Source organism: Boleophthalmus pectinirostris, unplaced genomic scaffold (assembly GCF_026225935.1).
Source record: "Boleophthalmus pectinirostris isolate CB_2022bp ecotype Guang Dong unplaced genomic scaffold, ASM2622593v1 HiC_scaffold_5, whole genome shotgun sequence".
In the NCBI taxonomy this organism is placed as follows: Eukaryota; Metazoa; Chordata; class Actinopteri; order Gobiiformes; family Gobiidae; genus Boleophthalmus; species Boleophthalmus pectinirostris.
In genome coordinates, this window is record NW_026571404.1 from 17,528,448 (window position 1) to 17,553,961 (window position 25,514).

General features: G+C 37.9%; 1 protein-coding gene across 1 annotated transcript; it reads right to left on the reverse strand.

Moving 5' to 3' along the window:
• Positions 1–365: 365 nt before the first annotated feature.
• Positions 366–25,514, reverse strand: tasp1 (taspase, threonine aspartase, 1). Its single transcript, XM_055162886.1, has 14 exons — positions 25,350–25,514; positions 24,693–24,881; positions 24,526–24,593; positions 24,338–24,403; positions 23,883–24,003; positions 23,602–23,686; positions 23,459–23,538; positions 22,906–23,012; positions 21,378–21,497; positions 21,089–21,167; positions 14,072–14,182; positions 11,835–11,942; positions 10,547–10,620; positions 366–1,472 (listed from the first exon to the last, which is right to left on the reverse strand). Exons 2-14 carry the CDS (start codon positions 24,844–24,846, stop codon positions 1,380–1,382), a joined length of 1,266 nt encoding a protein of 421 aa, XP_055018861.1. The 5' UTR covers positions 24,847–24,881; positions 25,350–25,514; the 3' UTR covers positions 366–1,379.

A 25,514-nucleotide genomic window follows, 5' to 3' on the forward strand; every position in this document is an offset into this window, starting at 1 on the left:
CTCTACTACACGCTTCTTTCCATGGAGACATTTTTATTGATCTGTCCTGTATCAGTGCTTATACCTGATGGCTCATTGTACACACACACTAGCAGACCATTTTATTTTTATTATTTGACATGGTTTAAATGCAGTAGGTAAAGGTAGTCATACGCTGTACTTCCAGCCTGAAAGGTTTCTCAGCTTTCTTTCTCTTGCATTCAACATGTAATTTCCAGGCACTATGATGTTGGCAGTTACAGAGCAGTCTATATATACGCAGTCTGTTTGGGTTTTCACGAAATGGTCTGGAAATAGTAAAACATACAGTGGTTTTACATTACTAGGAATCAAAGAAGAAATACTGGATTAAACAAAGATTACAATTTTGACCAAAACTGTAACAAGACAGGTTTATTGACCTTGTGAGCACTGTTAAGAGCTGTGCAGTTACAATAGCTTATAGTTATATTAGCTGTAATTTCAAGTACAAGCTCTAGAGTAGCTTAGTCCTACCACTATTATCAATTTCACCATCACACCGTTCAAGTACAATTTACCAGCACCATTACATGGGCTTTCGAAACATAAAATTTTGTAAAAACTTTTTAAAGTGTGACTATACAAAATTGATAACAAATTCAGGTGATATTAACAGTCAAAGATTGGCAGCTGCTACCTGAGCTCTACGAATCACTCCATATATGCATAGCTTACTGTAAATCTGGCTTATTTTAGATATATGCATGCGAAAGAAATTTACAATAAAAACAAGGCAAAGTCTATGACCTATGATAAACTGAACAATCACGATTCTGTTACAATCTGAGAAACAATATAATATATGTAAAGTGAGAAAGTAATATGGCAAGTATGCATAATTTCCCTTCACATTGGACTAGTAAGCATTCAGCATGGTGTAGCAAACCAGTTAAATAAGTCATTTCAAAACCAAATCACTCTTATAAATGGACTTCACAGATTACCCTGCTTTCCTAAATAATAATAGCTTATGTACAAAACCAAAATGCCACTAACGGGGTTTAAGTACGTGTAAAATATGGAGCATCAAGTCTCATCCAGGTGTCCCAAGAAAAGCTTTTGGGAGAGGAAGGGAAATGGCATAGAGTAACATGCTGGAACACAAGGAAGTTCTTTAAGTGCACTACAAAGTTAAGTAAGTAAGTAAGTAAGCAAACATCCCTTCTTTCCGGGCACCTGTTGCAATAGCTAAAGCTCATTACGTGTGGCTTCACTAAAGTGGTGGTAGTGGAACGTTACAGGGGGGAGGGAGTGGGGTTTAGGGGGGAGTAAGTGAATAAGAGTATTGCTGTGGGAGCCCAGTAGACCAGGGTGTGGATCGGGATTTAGACCAAGGTGTGGAGCAGGGCAGCCGTGGGTCAGTCTGAGGAGTTCATGAGCCGACAGACGCCCCCTTCGATGGCGAGAGACTGACCGGGGACAGTCCCAGGAGGCAAGCGGGATATGTGCGTCTGCAAAGATAAAGGACAATAGCACGTTCAGTGAAAAAGTTTGACATTTACAACATTGGTTTAAATGTGGTTAAGTCCTATTAAAGAAGTCAATATCTAAAGTGACAGAGTAAAATGATGGCAGAGAAATCAATGTGGCATTAGTTAGTTTAAAGGATCAATCAGATTTTCTCAGACAAAATAAATAGCTAGCCTGATCTCTAGACTTACTGATAAAACTCCTTTAGCTACCTACATCCAGAGGTGGGTGGAGGGGCCATAAATTGGCAAAGTATGAGTATTTTATTCATTTAAAGTTAGAGCTGCTCGATTATGGAAAAAAATCATTATCACGATTATTTTGGTCAATATTGAAATCATGATTATTCAAACAATTATTTTTTTAGTTACACGCCGCATTTATTCAGCATTTCTCTCTCTCAAAAAAACATTTATTATTGATAATCTACGCAAAACTTTCAAACTGAAAATAAATATAGGCTACAAATAAGTACCTTAGAGGAGTTGCAATGTATAAAACATAAAATGAATAAAATGTACTTTGAATATGAAATAAGGCATAGAAAAACAGAAATGTATTCAAAATAAACTATATATCCAGATGTTCTACAATCTCTATATATATAAAAAAAAATATATATATATATATATATACACACACTGAAATACTATATAGTAATAATTTATATAAAAAATATCCCTTTGTTAAGCTTTCGTTTCAACTCTGTTATATGAGTTTGGAGATCGTTTGACGCACAAATGGAAATCGTGATCAAAATTCAAATAACTGCACAGCCTGATTTCAAGTTAACGTATGAAAGAAGACAAAACATAAATACTGACAACAAAATTAGGAAAAATAAATCATATCAGAAGGAACGAAGCAAGAAACACAAATGTTGTTACTGTATCAATTTTAAAAAGTTATAAGAATAATTATTCCCCATGACAACTGTCCTACTGAACCATTTCTTGCATCAACACCAAAAATACAAAAAGCTGTAAGTATTCTCTTTCAATATTTCACAGCCAACTACATTCAGTGTGTATTTTGGAGCCAGGTTTGGGGGGGTCCCGTGTCAGAGCTGCAGAAGGAGACAGATGAGGCAGAGAAAGTGGACAGGCCGTGCAGTGTCTGAGAGGAGCAAACACAGCTGTGAGGGCACAAGGCTGGAGCTGAAGGATCAAAGGTGACCTGCTCTCTCTGTGCCAATAACACTTGTCATCCTCTCATCCATGAAACCAACACTGCTCCTGCTTGTACCCGGCTACTGACCACATCACTGGATTTACACTGCAAAAAACTCATATCTAGGCGTTGAAATTTGTGGAATTTACTGAACAACTCTTAATGTAACTTTCTGGAGGAGGCATGTCACCAGCACGATTCCACAGAAACCGATGTTTTTTACGCCAAATAACAATTTTGTGGAATCAGGCAGGACAAATATTACAGGCCAAAAAGGAGTCAGTTTTGTAAACAACCAAAATGGGGGAAAAAAAACAAAACATTTTTATTAAACATTTTTTAGTTTGATAAAAAAGTTATATACTGAGCCTATAACATGGTAACATTAGACTTAGACAAACTTTATTGATCCACAAGGGAAATTATTTGGATCAAGTGAAATTATTTGGAAAGCAATTACTTTTTTTTTTTTTTTTTTTTACTTATTTACTTTTTAGTGTAGATTGGATTGAAGTGATTAAATTTTTTGTACATAGCTGTTTAATTGTGACCTAAACTATTTTGATAACTGATTAACAAAATAATCTTAACATCTCTAAATCTTATCTAGTCAAAACAACTCTTAGCTCTAAATTGAGGCTCAACTTTTACAGTGTAGCTGACATCACTGGTCCAGCCTCACAGACATCATTTCTTGTGGAAGTTTTGGAGCCTGGACTTTGACCCTGGCAGCTCTAGGGCATCTGTCATTGAATGAGACAGCATCCAGACGGGGCACTCACACATGGTAGCACTCTCAAGGGGCTATTATGCCTCTGGTACCCCCATCTGAGTTCATCTTTGCCCCTTCATCTTGTGGGACAGGGCGGCTTTAAACTGTTCAAGTGAAGGTCTGTCCCAAAGTCATAATTAGCTAATGGTGACATGCTAAATCTCCGGCTTTTGATGTCGACATGTCAGAGAGAAACAGTACTGCAGTGGTCACTCTAAATGCTTACCAGCTTAAACACGTAAACTTTGACCATAATGTTGCATGACTTTGACACAGAGGAAAATCCAATCTGACAAGTATATCGGAGCCTACTTCTATTCAACCCATCATACAAAACACATGATAACTACGTTGGGTTTTCCAGTAAGTGGTGTAAGCGGACTGGATCATATAAGTGTAATTGTAATATAAACAAACCATTTTATTTTCAAAAAACACAAGTATAATGTGTTTGTTTTTTTCCTGTATACAAGTAATCATTTGAAATAATCATGATTTCAGTTATGAGCCAAATAATCGTAATTCGTAATCACAATTTTTGGCTTAATCTTGCAGTTCTACAGTTTGGCTGTATTGCTGGGTTTGAGTCGTCTGACAATGCAACTGAAACCCAGCAATACAGCGGTTTTGATTAGGCGACATTTCCTGTATATGTAATTTACAAGGAACTGTCAGGCAAGGCTTTTAGATGACATCACATTGCATTTTCTAGGCCAATAATATTCAATACAGTACTTAGGCAGCTAAAATGAATTGTTAAAATGCAGATTCCTGTTTTAATATACCGTATTTATCAGACTATAAGTTGCGCTTTTTTCATGATTTGGGTCGACTTATATATTAAAATTTTCTGACTGATTGACAGCTGCAAGAACGCGCTCAGTTTTGTGTGTCAGTATCTGCGACTCCTGTACCACTGTCACTTCGCATTCTACTGCGCATGAATCCTGCAGAAAAAGTCATTGTTCTGCTGCAGATAGTGAAAAATGCAGCTGAAAATGGTGACTGAGCAGCAGAAAGAAAGTTTGGAGTGAGCAAGAAACTTGTGAGGGACTGGTGGAAAGAATGGATGGAGAGAACACAGCTTCACGGCAACTGGGCGGGTGCGCCATGCAACTTTCCTGGAAGTCAATGGATGAATCGACAAAGCCTGAACTTCAATGACAACCGAAACCATCCTGTCAGGATTCAGTAAGGCTGGAATAATTCTAACTGGAACTGATGCTGAGTCTGACAACAGCGACGCAGAAGAGGAAGTGGAGCTCCATTTACCTCATGGATCTATGGTTTATCTCCGGAGGTCACACAGAAGTGACACCCAGGAAGAATTCAATGGATTTGGTGATTTGGAGTGAGATTGTGAGTTTGGTAAACTAATGTTCTGTTGTTTATGCTATAGTGATCTGAATAACTGTTAATATGTTACGATAACATATTAACGCCTATTTAGCCTGTTGTTCTCTATTCTATTGTTATTACTACAATTTGCCTTTCAAGATGAAATGTTGGTTCCTGGTCTCTGATTTTATAAAATACATTACACCAAAAAGTCTGTCTTATATGTGTTTTTTTCTTCTTCATTGAGCATTTTTTGGCTGGTGCGACTTATACTCTGGAGCAACTTATAGTCTGGAAAATACGGTAATGAGTTCTGGGGTCTAGTCAATTATAGAAGTGATCTTTGTGTATTTACCTTTTGGATATTTCATGTTAAAGAACATTGTAATTAATAAGGAAAACACTCTTGACCCCCATCTGGGACTATGGCATCACCACTTTCTATCTGAAACCCACCAATATGTATAAAAGTATGCTTTCTTGCTTTCTTTGTAGCAAGTGCATAACGCAGTGGGTGACAGATGGATTAAATGACTTGCCCTTGCTCCCTGCTAAAAGTAATTATTTAATTGTCTTTTACAAATGAATTAAAACGCTTCAAACTAAATTAAACCACTGAATTAATTATGTATTGTGGAAAGTAATAGGAAAACGTGGCTGGGGCGTTTATGTATTTTCCAAACCCTAGCGTGTGCCAGCTTTCTTACTCAATGCAACCACATGTCAGATTTACATGTAAGTCTGAGCACAAATGTGAAAAACAATCATCGGATAGAGAAAAACAAAATTCTTGAGTGAAACAAGGAGCAAAAAAATCCCACATTAACACCATAGAAAAGAGCCTTATGATAAATATAGCAGTATGACTACCCCACTGTTTTCTATTGTGGCTTTTGCATTCTTCTCCTCGATGCAACAAAGACAATCATATGCTATTTATTCCCCATGAAAGATGCGTAATAAAAAGCAAAACCTACCATAATAAAAGACATTTTTGGATAATACACAAAGCAGACAATGACCACAAGGCCTGAGTTGCATGCCATATGTTTTTTCTTTTTCTTTATAGTGGTAATGATGTCCAGGAGGAGAAGAAGCTCTACCAGGGTGTTGCTACTGAGAAGTCTAAATTATGATTAACCAATAATTGTGATTAACCAGGTCAAAACAGAATGATATTGACTAGAAAAATAATAGTGACAATTTCAGAAGGAAAAAAATATGCCTTTTCAATTGAATCTAAATTCACAACATGCACACTAGAGCAGGGGTGACCAAACTTTTTTCATAAAGGGCCACATATCTAAACACAGATGAAACAGAGGGTCGATCGAGGGCCGCAGACTGGTGCTGAATACAGTGAATCATTGAAGCATGTGCATGTTTAACACATTAGAATAATCCATCAGTTTTTATTCATTCTAAGATCCTTAAAACCACACACTAAATATTAGAAATAATCTTTATCAAGGTAGATTTTCAAAAAACTTTAAGTAAAAAGTTAATTATTAATTGATGTAAGGTAATTTGGGCCAATTCACCTGGAAGCCTGAGGGCCAAGAAAAAATTTTCTGAGGGCCGCATTTGGCCCACGGGCTGTAGTTTGGACATGCGTGCACTAGAGCAATGGTGTTCTATATGGCAATGTGAATGTCAGAATATAAGGATTTCACTGTTGTCTCTTCAGCCTTTTTGCATTAAGATAAGAGAGCCAACCACTCCGCCACTGTGCCACTGTGCCACTGTGTTTATTCTCACAATAATCATGGACCGTGGACCCTGCCTTTTGTCCTTCGTCTGTCCAATTATCTAAACAATAAAACAATAGTTGAACTGTCTCAATCGAGGCTGGATGTCGTGACGGCAGATCCAGAGCAAATACAGGTGAGACGTTTGACTGAAACCAGATGCTCTCTCATTGTTTACGGCCATTTCACAGCGTCATGTCAGAAGGATTAGGATACATGATTCAACTTTCCAAGAAACTAATGCTGATTGAAGAGGATAAGGGGTGAGAAGTTGCCAGCGCCGTGTCTGCCTCTGGGTTGCAACACAGTTTGGACCCAGCGCCATGTTAACTGAATTTGTTAAACTGTCAAAGATACAAAGCATAAAATAAAGTGGATGTGAATTAGCTACAGTTAAAACAGAGCTTGGCCTGTGCCCTGAATACCTCTATGTATGAGCGCTTTCATGTTCTTATCACAAAAGGCCAGGATTCACTGCGACTAGACAGTTAGCAACGCCCGCTGAGAAGCTACAAGAATGGGAGGAATGTGTGTGGAGTAGCAGCTGTATACTTTAATGTGGGCAGATTTAAAATGAAGAGCCTTAAGAAGATGATACTCTCGGCAGGTGTATCCCAAAAGTCAGACACCAGTTGGGCGAAGTGAGACTCAAATAGACTTTTATTGAACTAAAAATATAATATTAACACGTCAACCTAAACTAGTAAAGTATGATTGATTAATGTTGCTTTAGAAGTAGGGTGTAGGGAAATATAGCACAACAAAGAGGCAAAGTTGTGCCAGTGCAAGTGAAAAACCCTAAATAATTAATATTTTTCTTCGGAAATCAGACTCATAATTGAAGGATTTCATGATGGTGCGGTGGTTGAGTGGGTGGCACTTTTGCTTCATGGTCCCAGGTTCAGTTCGAGGGCAACATGGGGGTGGTCTGTGCGGTCCAATTTCCCTAGCCTGATCCATCAGCTGGTTTCACTTCATGGAAACCCTCTGACCTCGCAGTGTTAGAATTTGTTTGCTCGACGGTAGGCAGGTACTTTTTATTTAACCAATTGCTACTATTTGGTTTGTGAGAGGGCTAACTGGTAAAATAAGCTTTTCCCCAATCCCGTAGGAAGAAGGGCAATAATGACTTTCTCCTTGATAAAATTCACCAAATATTCTCTTTGTTCCGGATTTAAATCCTCTATCTTGCCCGAACTCGCACTTCCGGGTGTTTTGCGAACCATCTAGTGTATTCCGATTTCTGACCTAGTCGCTGGAGGGAAATTAAATTGAGTGAAGGCACTATGTGGCGCCAGCCTGGCTACAGTTTCCCCCATTCAACCAAAAATTCTCAAGCAAAAGAAGGAAAATAGTAGCTCGAGATCTGGAGATGGTTAGTCGGGGTTTACTAAAGCTGCACTGCTCCTGATAGTTCACCCCTGTGGGACTGAAGCAAAATGCGAAGGATAAATTAAGGATATACCTTACTTTATGTTAGAAAAGGACAAAATGGCTAAACTGGTAAACACAGAGATGTCAGTTTGAAACATTGTACTTTAGCTGTTTGATACATAGAGCAGATGCAGGTAGTTTAATGCCATGACCATCTGTCTGTGGTTCAGCAGCTTCTAAACAAAGACACAACAAACAAAGTCAATAGAAGCTAAAGCCAAGTTTAAAGTCTAAAAAGGGCCACAAGTGTCTGTAACTGAACCAGACTGGGGGAAAAACACAGGCTTTGTTTTGTGGCATCGCAGAACTAAATGAAACTTGTATGTCAGATGAGCGAGGCTGCCGTGAGGGCTGCAGGAGCGCTGCCCGGGCACTGGAGTTTCAGTGGTGTAAGGGTTGGCCGAGCAGCTGTGCCCTAAGCTCCAGTCTCCAATATCACTGTGTCACCAGGAGGAAGTGGATACTGTGTCCCCCGAGATCAAGGGCCGCTACCCAAGATATCCCACTAACGGCCAGCAGCTATGACTTAACGCGCTTCAACAGTTTTCATTCGCTGTAATGGAAGTCATGGAGCCAAGATGCCATATACTGTAATTTAATTAACTGTAGCTTCAAATAGGTCATTAACACCACAGATGGAAAGCAATGACCAGATAGTATTTTATGTTTGAGTCAATTTGCATGGACAATATAAAAAAAAAAATTAGGGTCTAAGTCCACAAAATTGCTATATTAATTACTACTCCCGGGAGGGTATGAAGTAAAAAAAAAAAAATTGTTGCAAATATATTAACCTTAAAGCTGCACTAAGGAATTTTTCAGGGTATGTCAGCTGCTTGACTTGACTTGAAATATTACACAGTATGGCATTATATATCTCCATGGAAGCAAGTGGGTGGCACCATCAAAGCAAGTTACAGGTCAGATCTGTGGAGTGTTCCTATTCACAGTAAGAAAGCACATTTTTTACAATCTGGAATTGTATAATTGCAAGATAGATCACTTTAATGCCATTCTGTGGAACATTCCAAAGCAAAACTATTACATCTCATGATTACATCTCATTGGAGACAAGCATGCGACAGATCCCCAACACCAGAGAAGTTATATAGTGCACCTTTAAACCAAGACGTTGAAAATGAAATATATCCAGAGAGAGACATTCCTAAGACCTCATTTAATAATAAGTGTTGATATCCCGAGAGTGCCATGAGCAAAATCTAATCACATAATATATTGGATGCAGCCACTTTTGTAATTTCATGTTGAAGACACTAGCTACAGAATAAAGGGAAATCAAACTTTAACTAGGGCCGAGTGTGAATACTCATCCGACCTGTGCGTTCATCTTTTGCTTTTGGCACAAGTGTGAAAAAAGAGAAGAGCACTTGGCACATTCCTCTACATAGCACATCTGACAAATATGCAGATTGATATTGATATCCCCACTGTGAATGACTCCTAGTGAACGTTACCAAAACCAAGCATAGGGAAGGGCCAGGCAGAGCAAAGGAACAGGGCCATGGATGGAGAGAGAAGAAGAGAGTGAGTGGGTGAGAGAAAGAGGAGAGAGAGACAGGTGAGCAGAGAGGCGGGACAGACTAAAGCTTTGAAATCTGAAGCAGCTCGGACAACAGTGGACTCTCTTTATGCAACTCACAGGCGAAGGACATAATGTACTGTAATATGAAAAGGGCAGCTACACACTTCAGAAAACCCACTGTAAATTTGATGTGAAATAATGAACACCTGCCAGTCTTCTTAATTATGATCGTCAAGTATTTGTGGCTCACGGTGTCAACACTGGGAACTTGTAGGCTACCCATTTATTGAATCTAAAATAGAAAATGGTATAGATAGCTTTTCTACGTGCTTTCTATATTAACTTTGCGATCCAGGAAAATTTTTGAGACAAAGAGATGACGGCTCAGAGAGAAGAGAAAGAGCAAGTTTGAAAAAAAATTAGTTCGTACTTATAATTTTAGTCAGAAGTTCATGTAAGGTTTCATAAATGACAACCCTGGTCATTAGCTATTGGTTGCTACTAACTACATCACAATTCTGCAGCAGTGGATATTGATTCTTCGTCAACATTCCCTGGGGGTGTGATGCTAACTGGAGGCACTACTCTGTCAGAAATAGTAGTTATTAGTTAGAACTACAAAAGCTGTTAAACAAGACCTTCTCAAATAAAATTACAGTCAAACATCTAAATGGGATCCTGAAAATGTGTAGTTTAAATTCGTTTTGTATATTTCCTTGATTTTTTCAGGCATCATAAAACTTTTTTGTCAGTGTTTGTTAATGTGTGTATTGTGTCTCCATGGTAACAGCTGAACATATTGTCAGTGAGCTTGTACTGGCTGGAGAAACAGACACAAACGTGAAGTCACTGCACAGTTATAGAAGGAAGAAATTACACGCTTGTATTTCAACTATGAATGTGTAGGCGTCCACTTCCTGTATGTCACGGACTATAAACAGCTCCTAAAAGGTATCTTCTACCTCAGTCACTGTCTTTTATATCAGTTAAATAATATTTTCAAATTTTACACCAGTATATTTGGAGTTGCATTATGTTTTTAGTACATACCTTTGCTTTGCTGTCTTGGGCTGACATGTATCCAACACACATGCTTTCTGTGGTGTGACTCCAAAGGAACTCCACTGTAAAAACAAAACAAAGTTAGGAATTCAGAGGTTTCAGTTTCTGGTATGTAGGCAGCATTTTGAGGACTTTTCATTATACAATATTTTGTTTTAAATTGCTATGACAGCTGTCCTAATTTTATATCATTCTGGGACCCACTGACATTAAATAATATCATATGCTAATTTTAAGATGGATTGGTGAGTCTAAACTGTTTTGCTGAATGTGTATGAAGGCTGGTTAGACTTATTATGTGTCAGTTTACACAACTAGCAGTCACTGTCATGGTCTATAGTCTCTCACAAACATACGAGCTAGGATGGGCTCTATTACCAGCGACCCATAACCAAAAGAAGCGAAAGAAGATGAATGAAAGTGCATAATATTGTCATCAGCGAAGCAGGCACGAGAGGATGTGGTTGGACCAAAATGTAAGACAGGTCAAATTCCTGGATGGCAGCTTTAGAGCATTCTTCAGAGCTACAGGTAGAGAAACTGGATCCCTGGTTACAATCAGCAGGCAGTGTCCAGAGATTAGGGGTTCAGTCCAAAGTGGGAGGTCTCGGCCTAAATCTGAGATGAAGGGTGCGAAACCAGACCCTGATTGTGTAGGTTAAAAGTAGACCACCCGCCAGGCAAACCACAAAATACTGCCCCCCTAACACCAAATATCTACTGATGAATATTAAGTGTGTAGGGCTGATATGATAAAATTTTGCCAATGAAAATATATGTTGACAAAATTTAAAATTGAATTCAATAGTCAAAAATACAATTGAATTAAGAGGTCTACAGTCAGTCCCCTGTCAGCAAAAGCATGTTATTTAGAGCTATGTTCAGACTTAAAGGAATAAATGTGACTAGTTTTGACAATTTTATCTATTGCAATTAAACATTTCTAATCTATATGGTGCCCCAGAGTGCCATATGACATTATCCACCAATGCAATGCAAAGCAGTAAGGTATATTTATGCTTCAACTATGTCAATGGCAGAATTATACTTTTATTTATACTGGACTCTAAATAGAATCATTTAGAATCATGTATAGCGCATGAAACTGAAAATATCGCCTAAAACTATTTTTCTAAGTAGTTTTACATAAACGCTTCACATTTCCCCAAATTTCACGTACAGCTGAAGAAATAAATGACTCTAGTTCTGCCCCACTGTAAACCCTTTTCCATAAAACATGTAGGACTGTAGAAACATGTACTATTTGCTGTCGTACCCAGTAAACCCTGAATGTTTTGAGATGGCTGCGCTTCCACACATCTGCAGCACCGCAGGACGATCACCCCACCCAACACCCGGTCCTCACTGGCCAGGAAGGGTGAGCCTGCACACACAAAACATAGTGGATTCCCTATTCAGAAATGCCCATCTAAACAGGCATAAAAATATACAAGCACAGACATAACACAGATATATTTTTATGTGCAAAGTGCTCAACAAAGATCATTTGAATGACAATTTTATGAACTGGTGTCTCTATTTCAGTGAGTTAAATCTTTTTAATGAAATGCACTTTCAGTAAACCCTAGAGTGGTGAATTTGAATGAGGTGTCATATACACAAATATACTTAGAGTGGCACTGTCGGTGATGGCTGTGGCCAGTAAAACATAACAAGGTCTGGCTTAAAAAGACGATGGCGTTTTGACAGAGACAAAGCACTGAATTGAGGAAAACCAGGACCCTGTTGTATTTTAAGTGCTGTATTGCTTGTTTGGTATTATTTATACAGTCCCCATAATTGACAGTAATCTTATTTCTACATCAGAATAATTCCTTCACTTTATAAAAGTAGTCTTAAGAAAACAATGGGACATTTTAAACATATTTTAGACAGAATTTGTACATCTAAAGAACACACCTTCATCTTGGAGAGATTGAGCAATTTACAAATTATCCACATGACCAAAAGACACTGCCTTTTAAATATTTAGATAGAAGGCACCTTAATATTTCTGTCAGTACATTTGTATTACCACACATGAGGAGGCAGTGGTCGGGCCCTCTATGCTATTCCATATAAGACCAGTGTAGATCACAGACTCGCAGACACTCACTGCTGCAGGATTTATGTGCTTTGTTTAACTTTGTTTAATGTGTGTCTTGAAAGGAGACATCAGAAGAATTAAGTTCAAATTGACTTTATCCAGCATATCCAAACGTCTCGCTGTTACATATGGCCATGTAAAAAACTGGTGCAGACTTCTAAAGGAGGCCGGAGAGAGGCCCCGTACACCACATGTTGCTCTGCTATGAGTGCAGTGGTCATTCACAGTTAAAAGTGTCTCTCAAAGTGACCACAAGGAAAATGTAAAAATCTTCTATATTTTGAGTCTCAGCTGCAGTGTCTGGGACAGTTAATTGCTGTAAAAAAAAGTCCTGAAAATTGAAAGTTTGTCTTTTAGTAATTTTAGCATTGAAATTGAGTTTTGGGGCCAGTATAAGAGAATTGCTTTTCTTTGCAGTCACTCAAAGCTACTGTATCTGGTAAACTTAAAGGAAAATATTATTGTTGTAGAAATGATAAAGTACAATATACACAACATGACCCAAAATTTATGTGTGTATTTTTCTTTAGAAAGACTAACATTGTCAGAAAAGACCACAGGATTATGGCTGGAAAGTTTTCTTAGAGAAGACATATTGTGCATGTATCTGCTATATCGTTAGAATCTATGACACCCCTGGACCATTATGTAATAATTTGTACCTTTTAAATCCCAATATTGATCTAAAATTGCTTAATAAAAAAAACATTAGAAAACTGTGGTACCCAACAGGAGCTCACATCCCCATAAATGTCATCACAACAAAGAGCTATTCCGATGGATAGCAGCAAATCACGCAAAATGTCTATGTGACGCTGCTGAATCCCACGTGTATCACAGGGTAAAAAAATAAAATTGAAGAATGATGTAAGTACAGAGCAGTGGGCGTATGCCGCTGGTTGTGAAAAGGGTGGTAGATTGGGGCTATGACATCTTGAATACAGTATAAAGATTACTCAAACATGCCCAAATCACTACTTTGAGAGGGTAAATGAGAAGGGGAAACAATTACGACATGGTTAAACACTCTAAAAAGTACATTTTGCATAATAGGTCAAATAATCTGAAATGTATATATTTGATGTTAATTATACGACTCACTGGATTATTTTAAGATCATTTGAATAATCAGAGATAAAAACACTTTTGTCTATGTGCAACAAAACATGTCAAAATAACAAAACAGTGTTTACTATAGTGTCTGGAACATTTCATGACCAAATAAACCAACAGATTTCATGTATGACTTTACTTTCCACTTGTTACTTTAATTCCTTCCCTTCCCATGCTCCAAATGTCTGCTGGTGTAATTTCCCCATGTATCACACAGCACACTCACAAACACATTCTTGGCTGACTAAGTTTTGTGTACATGGAAAAGACTCCGGTGCAAATGAGTGACTCACTGATGAATTTGTTTTGCATAGCTTCCAGCAGCGCTTGGTGGGCATCTTCGGACTGCATGGCAGAGGAGCATTCCCGGGCCAGCATGGTGCGAATCAGATGCTCCCCACAGCCTGGCAAAGGACACAGACAAAAGGGAATTCTAGACATACAAGACAATAATAGACATTTGTGCTGCATGCCTAATTTGCACGTCAAATGTACAAGCAACTCACCATGAAGTATTTGCAATTTTTTTTGGCATAAACTCTATGGGCCAGTTGGTATCTTTTTAACAAATGGATAGTGCACAATGTTACCTAAATCAAAGGTATTCTTAAAGTCAACTAATAAAAGGATTTTCTACAGATAACATAAAAAACATGCCGAATTTCAAATCAATTTTAAGATGTTAAGTTCATAAATGAGGAAAACAAATCATTTTTGGTATGGATCCAGATTCGTGTTTGGCAAAGTCTGAGCATTCCAAGAGCCTCCAGATTTCACTTGAATAGAAAATATGTTTCACAAATATTACAATAATATGGCATTAATCACACAGTAAAGATTCCAGAGGTCATTGTGGGCACATATGATTATTGGAAATCCTTTGATGCTTGCTACAGTCATTATCTTATTATAAATCAGATCATGGAAAATCTTTCAAAAGCTGTGCGTTTGCAGTAGATGTGTAACACACTTTTATTCCTGAATGCCTTAACTTTAGTTCTGAAGACAAAGCTCTGCACAATCGCCTTGCTCAAGGGTAATTGTTCCAGCACAAAGCGTGTTCTTGTTTTCTGCACTCAGATTTCCAGCTGGTGTGGGGATTTGAAACAGAAATCACTCAATACTTCAACCTTTACTCCTTGAAGCAAAGGAAGTTTCAAATAAGAAACTTCATAACATTAACAAAATGACTAAAACAGTAGTTACTTGGTAATTGAACAAAGCATTTTAATATAATATTACTTATATACATCATCAAAATTTAGTCCAAAGACAGTCACTCAATCACCACAATTACATGATTGTATATTAATAATTGTACTTTGTCATCTAAATATCAATATGAAATAAAGGTAACCATTCCAGATTGGTAAAGTAATACAATGCAATGATAAAACAACACCACTGACAGGAATATGAGATATAATTCAAGGCTAGAAATGACAAACAAACTGAGAAACATTGTGTTTAAACAGTGGCTTCCCAGCTTGAGAACCTTACTTTTCTAACCCATTCAGTGTGCATGAGCAAACCCTGCCTGTTTGCATAAAGAATGTTGATATAAAATGTGTAGAAGGCGGCATGGGGTGTTGTGCACAAAGGAGAGCTGACAATTCCAGGAGTGATCACAAACACATCTGGCCCGGCTTCTCTGTAAGCCTATAAAGACACCAGAAAATGGCCGTGTTGTTTCTGTAAACACGAATGAGGGGCCCATAAAATGTCAGGTAACTACAACAAAACTCAAATGCAAGTCAGTTACCGTGGAGACCAGATGCCTGCAGTAATTTCACGTTCTTGTTAAACGAGAGCAGAGCTTTTGGCCAGGTACTTAGGCTTTTGTAGTTTGTTTACCATAAAGCACTTGGGGAATTGGTAGTCATTGCCGCTCGGTCACACCAGCGGCAAAGCGGGCAGTAATTCAATAAAAGTGCATGTAAAGAGAGGTTTAGTGTGACGGTGTGTGTGATAGCTGACAGTGGGGGTGAAGGCTTTAACATTTGTTGGCTGCTCTGCCACTCACAAGAGTAAACTAGATGAAGTCATGGTAGGGGTGGGTAAATGTTTGGATAGGCCAAACATTTCATACTAGAATGTTTATAGCCTAGATCATGATTTCAATTTGCTCGCAATTCATGCCCATGGTATTGTTGTATTCATATTGCCAAACTAACTGCTGCTTCGGAGAGACTGGACTTCACTTGGATTGGTTAAATCCACCTGTCACTCACGCAGAGGCTTACAGAAGCTCACCAATAGGAGTAGGTGGGAAACTTCACCAAAATAGCTGAATCACTTTTACTTATTCATCATTACTCTGCATAATCAGGTTGGAATATAGAGCTGGACAAATTACTGCCATTGAATCAAAATTACAATAGGAAAGGCCTCAACTAGCCATGCTGGTGCCACCTAGTGCCTCCGCTCAATTTATCTCCAGCAACTAGATCAGGAATCAAAATACAATAGACGGTTCGAAAAAAAACCCGAAAATGCGAGTTCGGGCACCAGCCAGTCAGCGAAGAGCCATATATTCAGGGTTGTCAATGATTCCTGGGATCGAGGATTTAAAGCCAGAATAAAGAGAATGTATGGTGAATTTCATAAGGGGAAAGACGTTATTGCCCTTCTTCCAACGGGATTTGGGAAAAGCTTAATATACTAGTTAGCCCCGTTAGCGGTGCATTACATACGTCACAACCAAATAGCAGCGATTGGTTAAATGATAAAAAGTACCCGCTTACCGTCGAGCGAACAAATTCTAACACTGCGAGGTCAGACGGTTTGTAGAAAGTGAATCGAAGTAAAGCTGATGAATCAGGCTAGGCCACAACTACAAAGTCTCACACCTGTATTTATCTGAAAAATATAAGTCTTATGCAATGACAAAACATACTTTCGTCATATCATAAAAACTGCTAATGCTGTTAAGAGCTCTAAGAACTTTCAGAAAAGCATGTCATTTTTGTATTAGTTTAGCAGTTTCAATGTCCTACTTCAATCTAGTCTCAAATGTTATTCCTCATTTACATGTTAAAATGTGTACTTGAATCTTAAGATGTAAAAAAAGAAAAAAATGCAAGTGTCATCATTATCACAACAATATTGGTCAGAAAAATTGCAATTACCCATGGTTTCACTGACAGTTTGGGAGGAACGGCTCTGACATTTGTTGGCTGCTTCGTCACTCACCACAGCAAAGTGTAAACCGGATGGGAGCTGTCAGGGTGCATGAAACAAACGCCCCACATGAGCTGTACATTACTAATAAACATCCCAATGAAAGGGTGGCTGTAGTTAAAGGGCTGAGGCGGAAAAGAGGCTGACACAAGAGGGTGAGCAGCGTACAGTGCTCCGTGTGTCAGAATAAAAATGATTGTTGTTCTGTAGCGTCTGATGGGAATGCCTTTCATGTTGGGAAATTAAAAACAGGTGTTGCACTGGAACACACATTATGCGCTTGGTCCCGTTGTGAGGGGTACATCAAAGGCACAGCCACAATATAGGAAGACATTATAGGCTGAAAAAATGTGCAGGCTAAACATCCACGCCACATCTCCCGGGGCGAAGGCATGACAAATAATATTGACATAGACTTTGAACTCAGAAATATTAAACTGAAAATGTTGTAGGTTTCATTAAGTTTTGGGATATTCAGTTAAATTAAATTCACTAAACATTGCCCATTTATATCACTGATTGCCATTACATGAAGTTATATTGATTTTTAATATAACTTTAATATAACGCTGTATTCTTGATGGAAAAAAGGACAAATCACGAACACTTGGAATCTGTGTATCATTTGTTTCTCAAAATAAAACCAAAAATAAGAAAATGAAAAAACAACAATTTTCTTCATTATTTGTCTCCAAAATCAAAATGAAGAAAAACAGATAACGATTTGTTTTTTTCAGTTTTCGATTTTGTGTTTAAATGAATAAATGAAAAAAAAAAAAACGGATAACGGAAAATAACGGTTTCCCGTTTCCGTGACTTAAACTGTGATGCCGGACTTTTGCGCCACATACGGACTGAACTAGGACTAAACCAGGACTGAAAGAGGACTGAGAGAGGAAGAGTGTCCCAGAGGTGTGCCCGCATAGACTGTTAGGGGATCAGGACTGAGACTGGGACCAGACTGGAACCAGATTGGGAGTGAGACCAGGACTGAGACCGGGACCAGAGCAGGACAGAGACTGAGACCTGGTTTAGTCCTGGTTCAGTTCTGGTTTAGACCTGATTTAGACCTGGTTTTAGTCCTTTTTCAGTCTTGGTTCAGTTCTGGTTCAGTCCGTATGTGGCGCAAAGGTTCGGCATCGCAATTTAAATCACAGAAACGGGAAATGTCTGTTATCTGTTGTTTCCAGTATTCATTCAAACACAAAATCAAAAACTGAAAAAACAAATTGTTATCTGTTTTTTCATTTTGATTTTGGAAGAAAATAGTTTTCTTATTTTTGGTTTTATTTTGAAAAATGAATGAACAAATGATACACGGATTATTTGGTCATAGGTGATAACAATTCAATATGTTAGTACCAAAAAGTACACTATGATCTGTGAGCATTTTTTTTTATACTTTCCTAATAGAAAAGGTTGTGAGATGACAATATAGTTGACAGTAGGTTGTTAGATGACAGACAGAGGGCGCACATTTGATCTTTATTGAGCATCTTTTAAACCTCGCACTAATTTGTAGGGCAGTAAAGAAACTCTTGGTCAACTAAACACATGTAATGCCAATCGATTCGTTGACAAAAGCTCTATACTATTAAGTATTACCATATATTTGTCCCAGTCTGCACTGTGCAAGTATCAGGAAGTGTGCAATTAGCATGCAAGTTGTTATTAGCTTTACTGTAACAGTAAAACAACTCTCTGACCCCTGAAAGTTGTCAAATGTGCTTATAAACTCATCAAAGTGAGTATTTAGCATGCTCTGAATTCATAAGGTAAGGTAAGGAATACGTTGGGCCACTCCAAACAAGTTAACAGGAACTAGTTCTGATTTTTATGGTTTTAAGAAAGTAAAAATCTGATTCAACACATTTAAAGGGCTTATTGCACTATTGGCTGATCTATAGTGTAATGTTAATGCTGGCAAGGACATACCTGGAGATGTGTTGTTTCATTCACACATGCTAAACTTACAAACCCTATACATTTATGCTGAATTCTTCTCTCAGATTGAAAACACTCTCCAGTGTCCACTTTTTTAACTCCACACACAGTCACTAGAATCATTTGGGTAATTTCAGCCTAACCTCTACTGACCAAAAGAGTTACTAAAAGATGTGTGAATAAAACAAAACACAACTCCAGGTATGTTTTTTGAGGTAACAACATTCTAACATGGCAAGAGTCAATTTTGCCTAATTTAGGACCTTTAAGATCCAAATAGATAAGGCTATAGTATAATGGCAGCAGTAAATGTCATCAGAGCATATTCTGATATTTGTTTACATCTAATAGCTACTCACTATAAAGCCATCAGGTCCTATGTTACACTGATTACTGGTGATCACATAAACGCTGGCTTCAAAATGCCCCTGATACACATTATGACCCACAATGTCAGACTGAATCAGCCCATCTGCACTGTAATGCATTAGACGACACATCCACTTCAAAAAGAGTTTAAATATTGCCCAGAAGCGATGTTCCACGCACATGTCTTCACATCCTCAAGTGGAGCCAAATATAATATAGTCTTTCAATGCCATACAGATCTGTCTTAAATCATTCTCTTTTAAGTGTTTAAGTTTTAGAAAAGACTGTCTCTAAAAATAAGCAGGCTTTGTTAAAGTCTGTGTCTGCGTGAGTTAAGAGGCTAAGCAGACAGTGCCTTGGGTGATACTGTCTCATTGTCAAAGGGGGTGACTAAAGTTGAGGCGTTATGTCAACTTCACTTCTCTGAATAGTGAATGGTCTTTGCTCAAAGTTTGTGTATATGTTTTAATATAAGCCAAGCCACACAATGCAGTAAAAATACAGTAGTCTTTAATAGTAGTAAATGAGTACTGGTTGGAGTGAGTAGGTGGGTACTCTGGCCTATTGCACTTCCCATTTTGTGCAGAGCTTTTGATCACACCCACAAGAGACCAAACTGCAACTGGCTGTGTTTAAGATGGTAGTTTGAACTGACGCCCACTATATGGACTTCAGAGTGGAGACAAAAAAACATGGCCATATTCACTGTATCACGCATTGTACAGTAGGAAAGTCTATGTAAAGAAAAAGGTGTATGTTGCATAAATTATTTAGTAATCATAACTAAGACAGCTGGAAACCATGGATGTTTAGCCTTAGAATCTAAAGTGCAAAGATGCAACTTAAATAGTAGTTGAAGTAAATCTGGCACATTAAGCTTTACTGTATTCTCAAAATGACACAGCCTCCAAAACTGGATGTAACAATCTACAAAAGTGGGCTGGGCAGCAGGGCCATAGCCCGAGGGGACTGATGCAGACTGATAAACAGTCTATTTGGACTGTGTCAAAAGGACTAATGCTGGAATATTCTTCCACTGACTATAAGAAAAAGTCCATCACTGTCCACTCTCAGACTGCACCATAAACTGTGGATAAGGGAAAACAAAGTCTGTGAGCATTTAACTCTGGACTTTTACTGTTCAATATGATGTCTTTTTGTAACGTTAGAACTGTTCATTAATATGAATTGTCCCTATTCAATAAATAAATACAAATAAATAAAAAGGCATTCAGTACCTTTCTTCAAATTTCATAGACACATCTCTACAACTACTATCACACTCAACCCAAAGCACAATACTATTCTTCCTTGGATTCACCCTCCCGTATCCGTATCAAGTGTCAAACTATGTTGCTAATCCAAGACGCACCGCACGGCACCTGGCGTGCAGCTGAGCCCCAAAGAGCAGAGTATGATGACTCAATCAGACGGGGAAATGACAGAAGAGAATCAGTCGACAGGAGTGTATGGAGGTCATCGGAAAGTATTATCTGGTCTTTTGAAGCGCCGCACACTGACGCAAAACAATACACATTAAATATCTGTCTCTGAAACTTGTCATCACTAGAGCTAAAGCCAGGAGTAAACACTGGACACTGTGGAAGAAGAGGCCTTATTTATAGTCCTAATTTATAATGAGCAATAAACTAAACATAACACAGCCTTGTTTAATATTCAAATCATTTACATGCAAAGAGAACAAGGACAAGATGGATTTAATCATATTTACATGGCAGATATTGTACGTCTTGTCAGTTTTGGGTTGATTGAGAAAAATACAACAAAAAGGTGATTTAAAAAACGTTATTATTTACCTGAAGTGCTCACTGCTGTAGAATAGGAAATCATGTCGTTGGCATTTTCAGCCCAGCATCCACATCCATAATGAGCTGCCTGAGGAGTGAAAGATTAAAAGTATTTGAATAATCTTTTTCTTTATCAGTATATCAAATATTGGTGCTGCATTTTAAATTACACATAATAATTAAATCACAAAAGAACACATTTTTGTGGTGGTAAACTAATGTAAGAAGTAGCATGATAAGTATATGTGCTGGGTGTATGAGGCAAAAGCTGGAAAAATAAAATAATTGAAAACTGTACCTGTCCAACTCTGCCTGGATGTTTCATGGCGAGGCCTCCACTGGACACTGCTGCTGCAACATTACCTTCAAGATCCACAACTACAGCTCCCACTGTGTCAAGGCACCCGGATCCATTTTCCTGTCACAGTAATTATTTTAATAACTTTCAAAATCAAATTAAGTAGACAAATTAGACAAACAAAACAAATATAGGATAGCCTGTAGTCAGAAAGAAAAACATTTATCACCAATGCCTTTACATTTGCTGATTTGATCTGTAATATTAACCTGGCAAATATGCAATACAAAATCATATATCAAACAAAACAAAAATTGCATTACACTATTATAATTATATCATATCATATATCATTTTTAATAATTTGGTCTCTTTCCCTGATTACAGTTTATTTTGGAAGCCACCGGTTTCGTGTCATGACTCAGGCTGCCAAAGAAAAGACTTCTTCAGGCTAAATATGCTGCATGTCATAGTGATACATGATGAGAGCCGCACAGAGAGCATCACTAAAACTGGACTAATAAGGCAGAGCAAAAACAGCAACAGTCTCTTTCATTTGTTCCTTTCTCCCCAAATCAGTTTTGTCTCCAGCATTTGAAGCCAAGAAGAAACAGAGCCAGCCTTTTCAAACCACGCCAATAACCTCTTGTCATTTCTTATCAACGTCCTAATTGTGGAGACTATATCTACATTAAAGACAAAAGCTTAAACTTAAAGGTCTCTAAAAGTGTCCATAACAATACTAAACCAGGAGACAGGTGTCTATATTACTTCACAAGAATGAACACATTTTATGGCTTGGCACAAGACAGAGGCAGAACAAGGTCTATTTGTATTGAGATTGGAAACAGACTTGCTACACTTAAGCTTTAGTTAAACCGGCCGTCTTAAGGAGTTGTGTTCTGAAGACAAGAATGGTTTCAGTAGAGTAAACTTTGCAATGAAATGAAGGAGGTGGGACTGAGATACACTCATGTTGCATAATACTGTCAAAATGTAAGAGGAATGTAAATGTAATAATGTAAAGGAATATAAACATATGTACAAATTAAATCATCTGCTAATATTAAACAATATAAACCAAATATACAATATAAAAACAATGGTAATTTGACTCTAAAATCCAATATTGCGCAAGCACAGTTTTCTGACAACCAGTACAAGTACATTTCTACACTTGCACTGCATTCATAAAATCAATGTTATCTTACTCAGCTAAGTAGTAGCTTTCTGGCTCTAGTGAGCTGAGAACAAATTGCGCTTGCTTTCAGCTGCTTCTAACTTAGCGTTGCGGCCTTCACATATGTGCTGTTAAGGGCACTGAAACCTAACACCAACTCTTGTCAACGCTTGAATCATTTCTTGGAAACTATCTAAGCAACCTGCAATAGCATTTTCCCTTAATGACCCTTGAAGAATGTGAGATCATAACTGGCAGAACATATCTTGATGTCTTAGTTGCAGGCTGTCAGAGGCCCTTTTAACCAGGACACTGTAATCTGCATCATTTTAAAACATCACCACTCACGTTTCCGCTTGATTGTCGTCTCCTCTTGGCCTGATTATGCCCCATGTCCATTTTCTCTGCCAGCTCCATCTTCCGCTTGTTCCTCTTATAGGCAGACAAACTGAACTCTGCATGTAACATAAGACATTTTAGCTTCACAACCAGTGTTTTTAATGGTACCGCCAATACAGAGCTTATAAATTAAGATAAGTAAATAACAAAGCACAAATATTTCAGACAGTACCTTTGGTTAGGAATACAGCAATGCAAACAGTAAAAAGTGAAGTCAAGTGGACATTTTTAATAAATATAATTTGTGTCACCTGATCTCATTACCTGACCAAACTACAATAGTAATCAAAATATTAACATATATTAAAATCCATATGGTGTAATTAGGGAAAAATCTCACTGAATGATCTTGCCCCAGACATTCAGACCGACACCCATGTGAAACTCGTACATTTAAACTCACACCACAATTTACGTTTATATCTTTGTTAAATCTCTGAGGTTTATTAGAGACTGAGTGTGCCTAATAAAAGTTGTGCAGTGTGTGTGTGTCTCTACTCACTGGTGGTCATTTTCTCTGAAGGACAAGGAGGTATTCCGTGGCAAACAGCCCAGTCTTGAGCTCCCTGTCCCACTAAAAAACTAACACAGCCGATTGAAACCCCTGTTCTATGTTACCATAAGGATTTAAACAGTCATAATTACCAGGGAGGGATTCTGCCAGCGGAGAGCTTCCCTTTCTGTGCCTCGGTTAATAAGCGATTGGCAACTAAGATGGGGTTTTTGATACCTGAGGAAACAGTAACGATTTAGATTTTAGTGATACAATTACTTTATTAGGTCCAACTCATACTAAAATAAATATTCAAACTTGAGATATGTAAAAGGATAGATTATGTATGTGGTAATGTAATGTGAGCTGAACAAGGGCTATATCACCACAACATGCACGTCTACATTCATGTTGTCTGAATGTGAATACTCACCACTAATCGCACCGACAGCACCATAATGCAGAGACTTCCCATCCATGATACTAGCATCGCATTCAATTTCCCCTGATAAATTCAGGTTAGAGCCCATGCCAGCATTTGTAAAGGGGGAATCCTGCAGAAAATAAAATCAGTATTTTGTCTTGACTAAGATTCTGCTGCAGTTTAAACTGTATAAAAAAACACTGAAGATTAAATTCTATGTTAGTGTTTAATAAGGCTTTTTGACAGTCTGTTTTTATGCTTTAACATTCACCAGAACCAATCCTTACCCTAAGGAGATTTAAACTGACATCATTCAACTGAACATAAAACAGTAAAAGGATGCAATAAACTAACTGACAGGGTGTTACCCAAAGTTATTAAATAAATCCATGCAACAGATGCTGTGTGTATCATTATATTTTATCAGCTGACTTAAATAATTGGTACAAATATAAGTTAAAAACAACCTCAACCAAGGCTGCTGCAACAGCTTCCACGGCCAGGGCACCAGATTTGAGCTGGTCAACAGCCTGAAATAAAGGAAAATGACATATTTTTAAACAATATATGATCACAAAAATATAACTTCAGTGGCTTAAGTTGTAATATTTAGTATGTTTAAGTAATATATTTAAGTAGTATGTAGGCTCACCTTCTGACAGGCTCTTTTGCACACATGCTTGTATTCCTTGGCTTTAGATTCTGAATGATATCCTGCTCCTAAAAGCAAAAGGCTTCTTATCAAAATGCTTTATATGTCAAGTATACTCCAAATGATTTGTGCAGTGCTTATATTTATAGTAAGCCAGTCTCAATTACCTGCATGAACCAAAACAAATCCACCTAAACCTTTCCACTTCTTGTTTGAGTCCTGGGTTTGGGGCCATGAATTGGACAAAACAAAGGGTGACTGCTGTTCTTCAGAGTTTGTTAGACTTGCCATAACCCCCACATTACTTGAAAAGCCTATCATGGCCCATCCTAGAGTGCCAGGGAAGACGTATTGCCCTGTAAAAATGACAAATGAATTATTAATATGCATAATTTATTATTCAAAAGTCATCAATATTAATAATGAAACTAGCTCTGCTAGACTATACCATTCCTGTAAGTAATCACATAATGTTTTGTTAATACCCTTTTATAAAATGTCTGTTCGTGCGGGTTTAGTAGTACTGCATGTATGGATTCTTGAATCTACATTCACTGTCTTATAAACAATAACAATCACATAGTTAACAGGTTTAATTTAGACTAGTCATAATGAACTACAATTAATTACGATCAATACAAATTTTACAAAAAAATCTGTGCAGACAGAAACAGACAGAAAGATTAAATGTTTAGGAGAATTGGAAGCGACTATTATTCATTGTGAAATGTAAATTAAAGTTATTACATGCCAAGCTAGCAGTCAGATGGCTAGCTTGTTAGCCAAAAGCTCGCAAGCAGAGCAAAAAAACAACCACAACTTACATCGACCGACCCTCAACAACTGAAAGACACCGGCAGCTTCATTCCGGTTCGTGTCTACGGCTCATCCTCATCGTTAGAAGCTCTAAGTCTGAAACAGATGAACTTCAGTGTCATTTTTATACATCCATGGTTTTGCTGCAGAACACTTCGCTGTAGCTCAGGGAA

Bases quoted from the DNA above. Each gene is read 5' to 3' on its own strand.
- tasp1 (XM_055162886.1), bottom strand. From the start codon at position 24,846: ATGATAGGCTTTTCAAGTAATGTGGGGGTTATGGCAAGTCTAACAAAC. The intron at 21,498-22,905 runs GTGAGTGGTGAT...TTACTGTGACAG, and splicing joins GACGACAATCAAGCGGAAAC to GAAAATGGATCCGGGTGCCT. The intron at 11,943-14,071 runs GTGAGTCACTCA...TTGTGTGTGCAG, and splicing joins TATGCAAAACAAATTCATCA to GCTCACCCTTCCTGGCCAGT.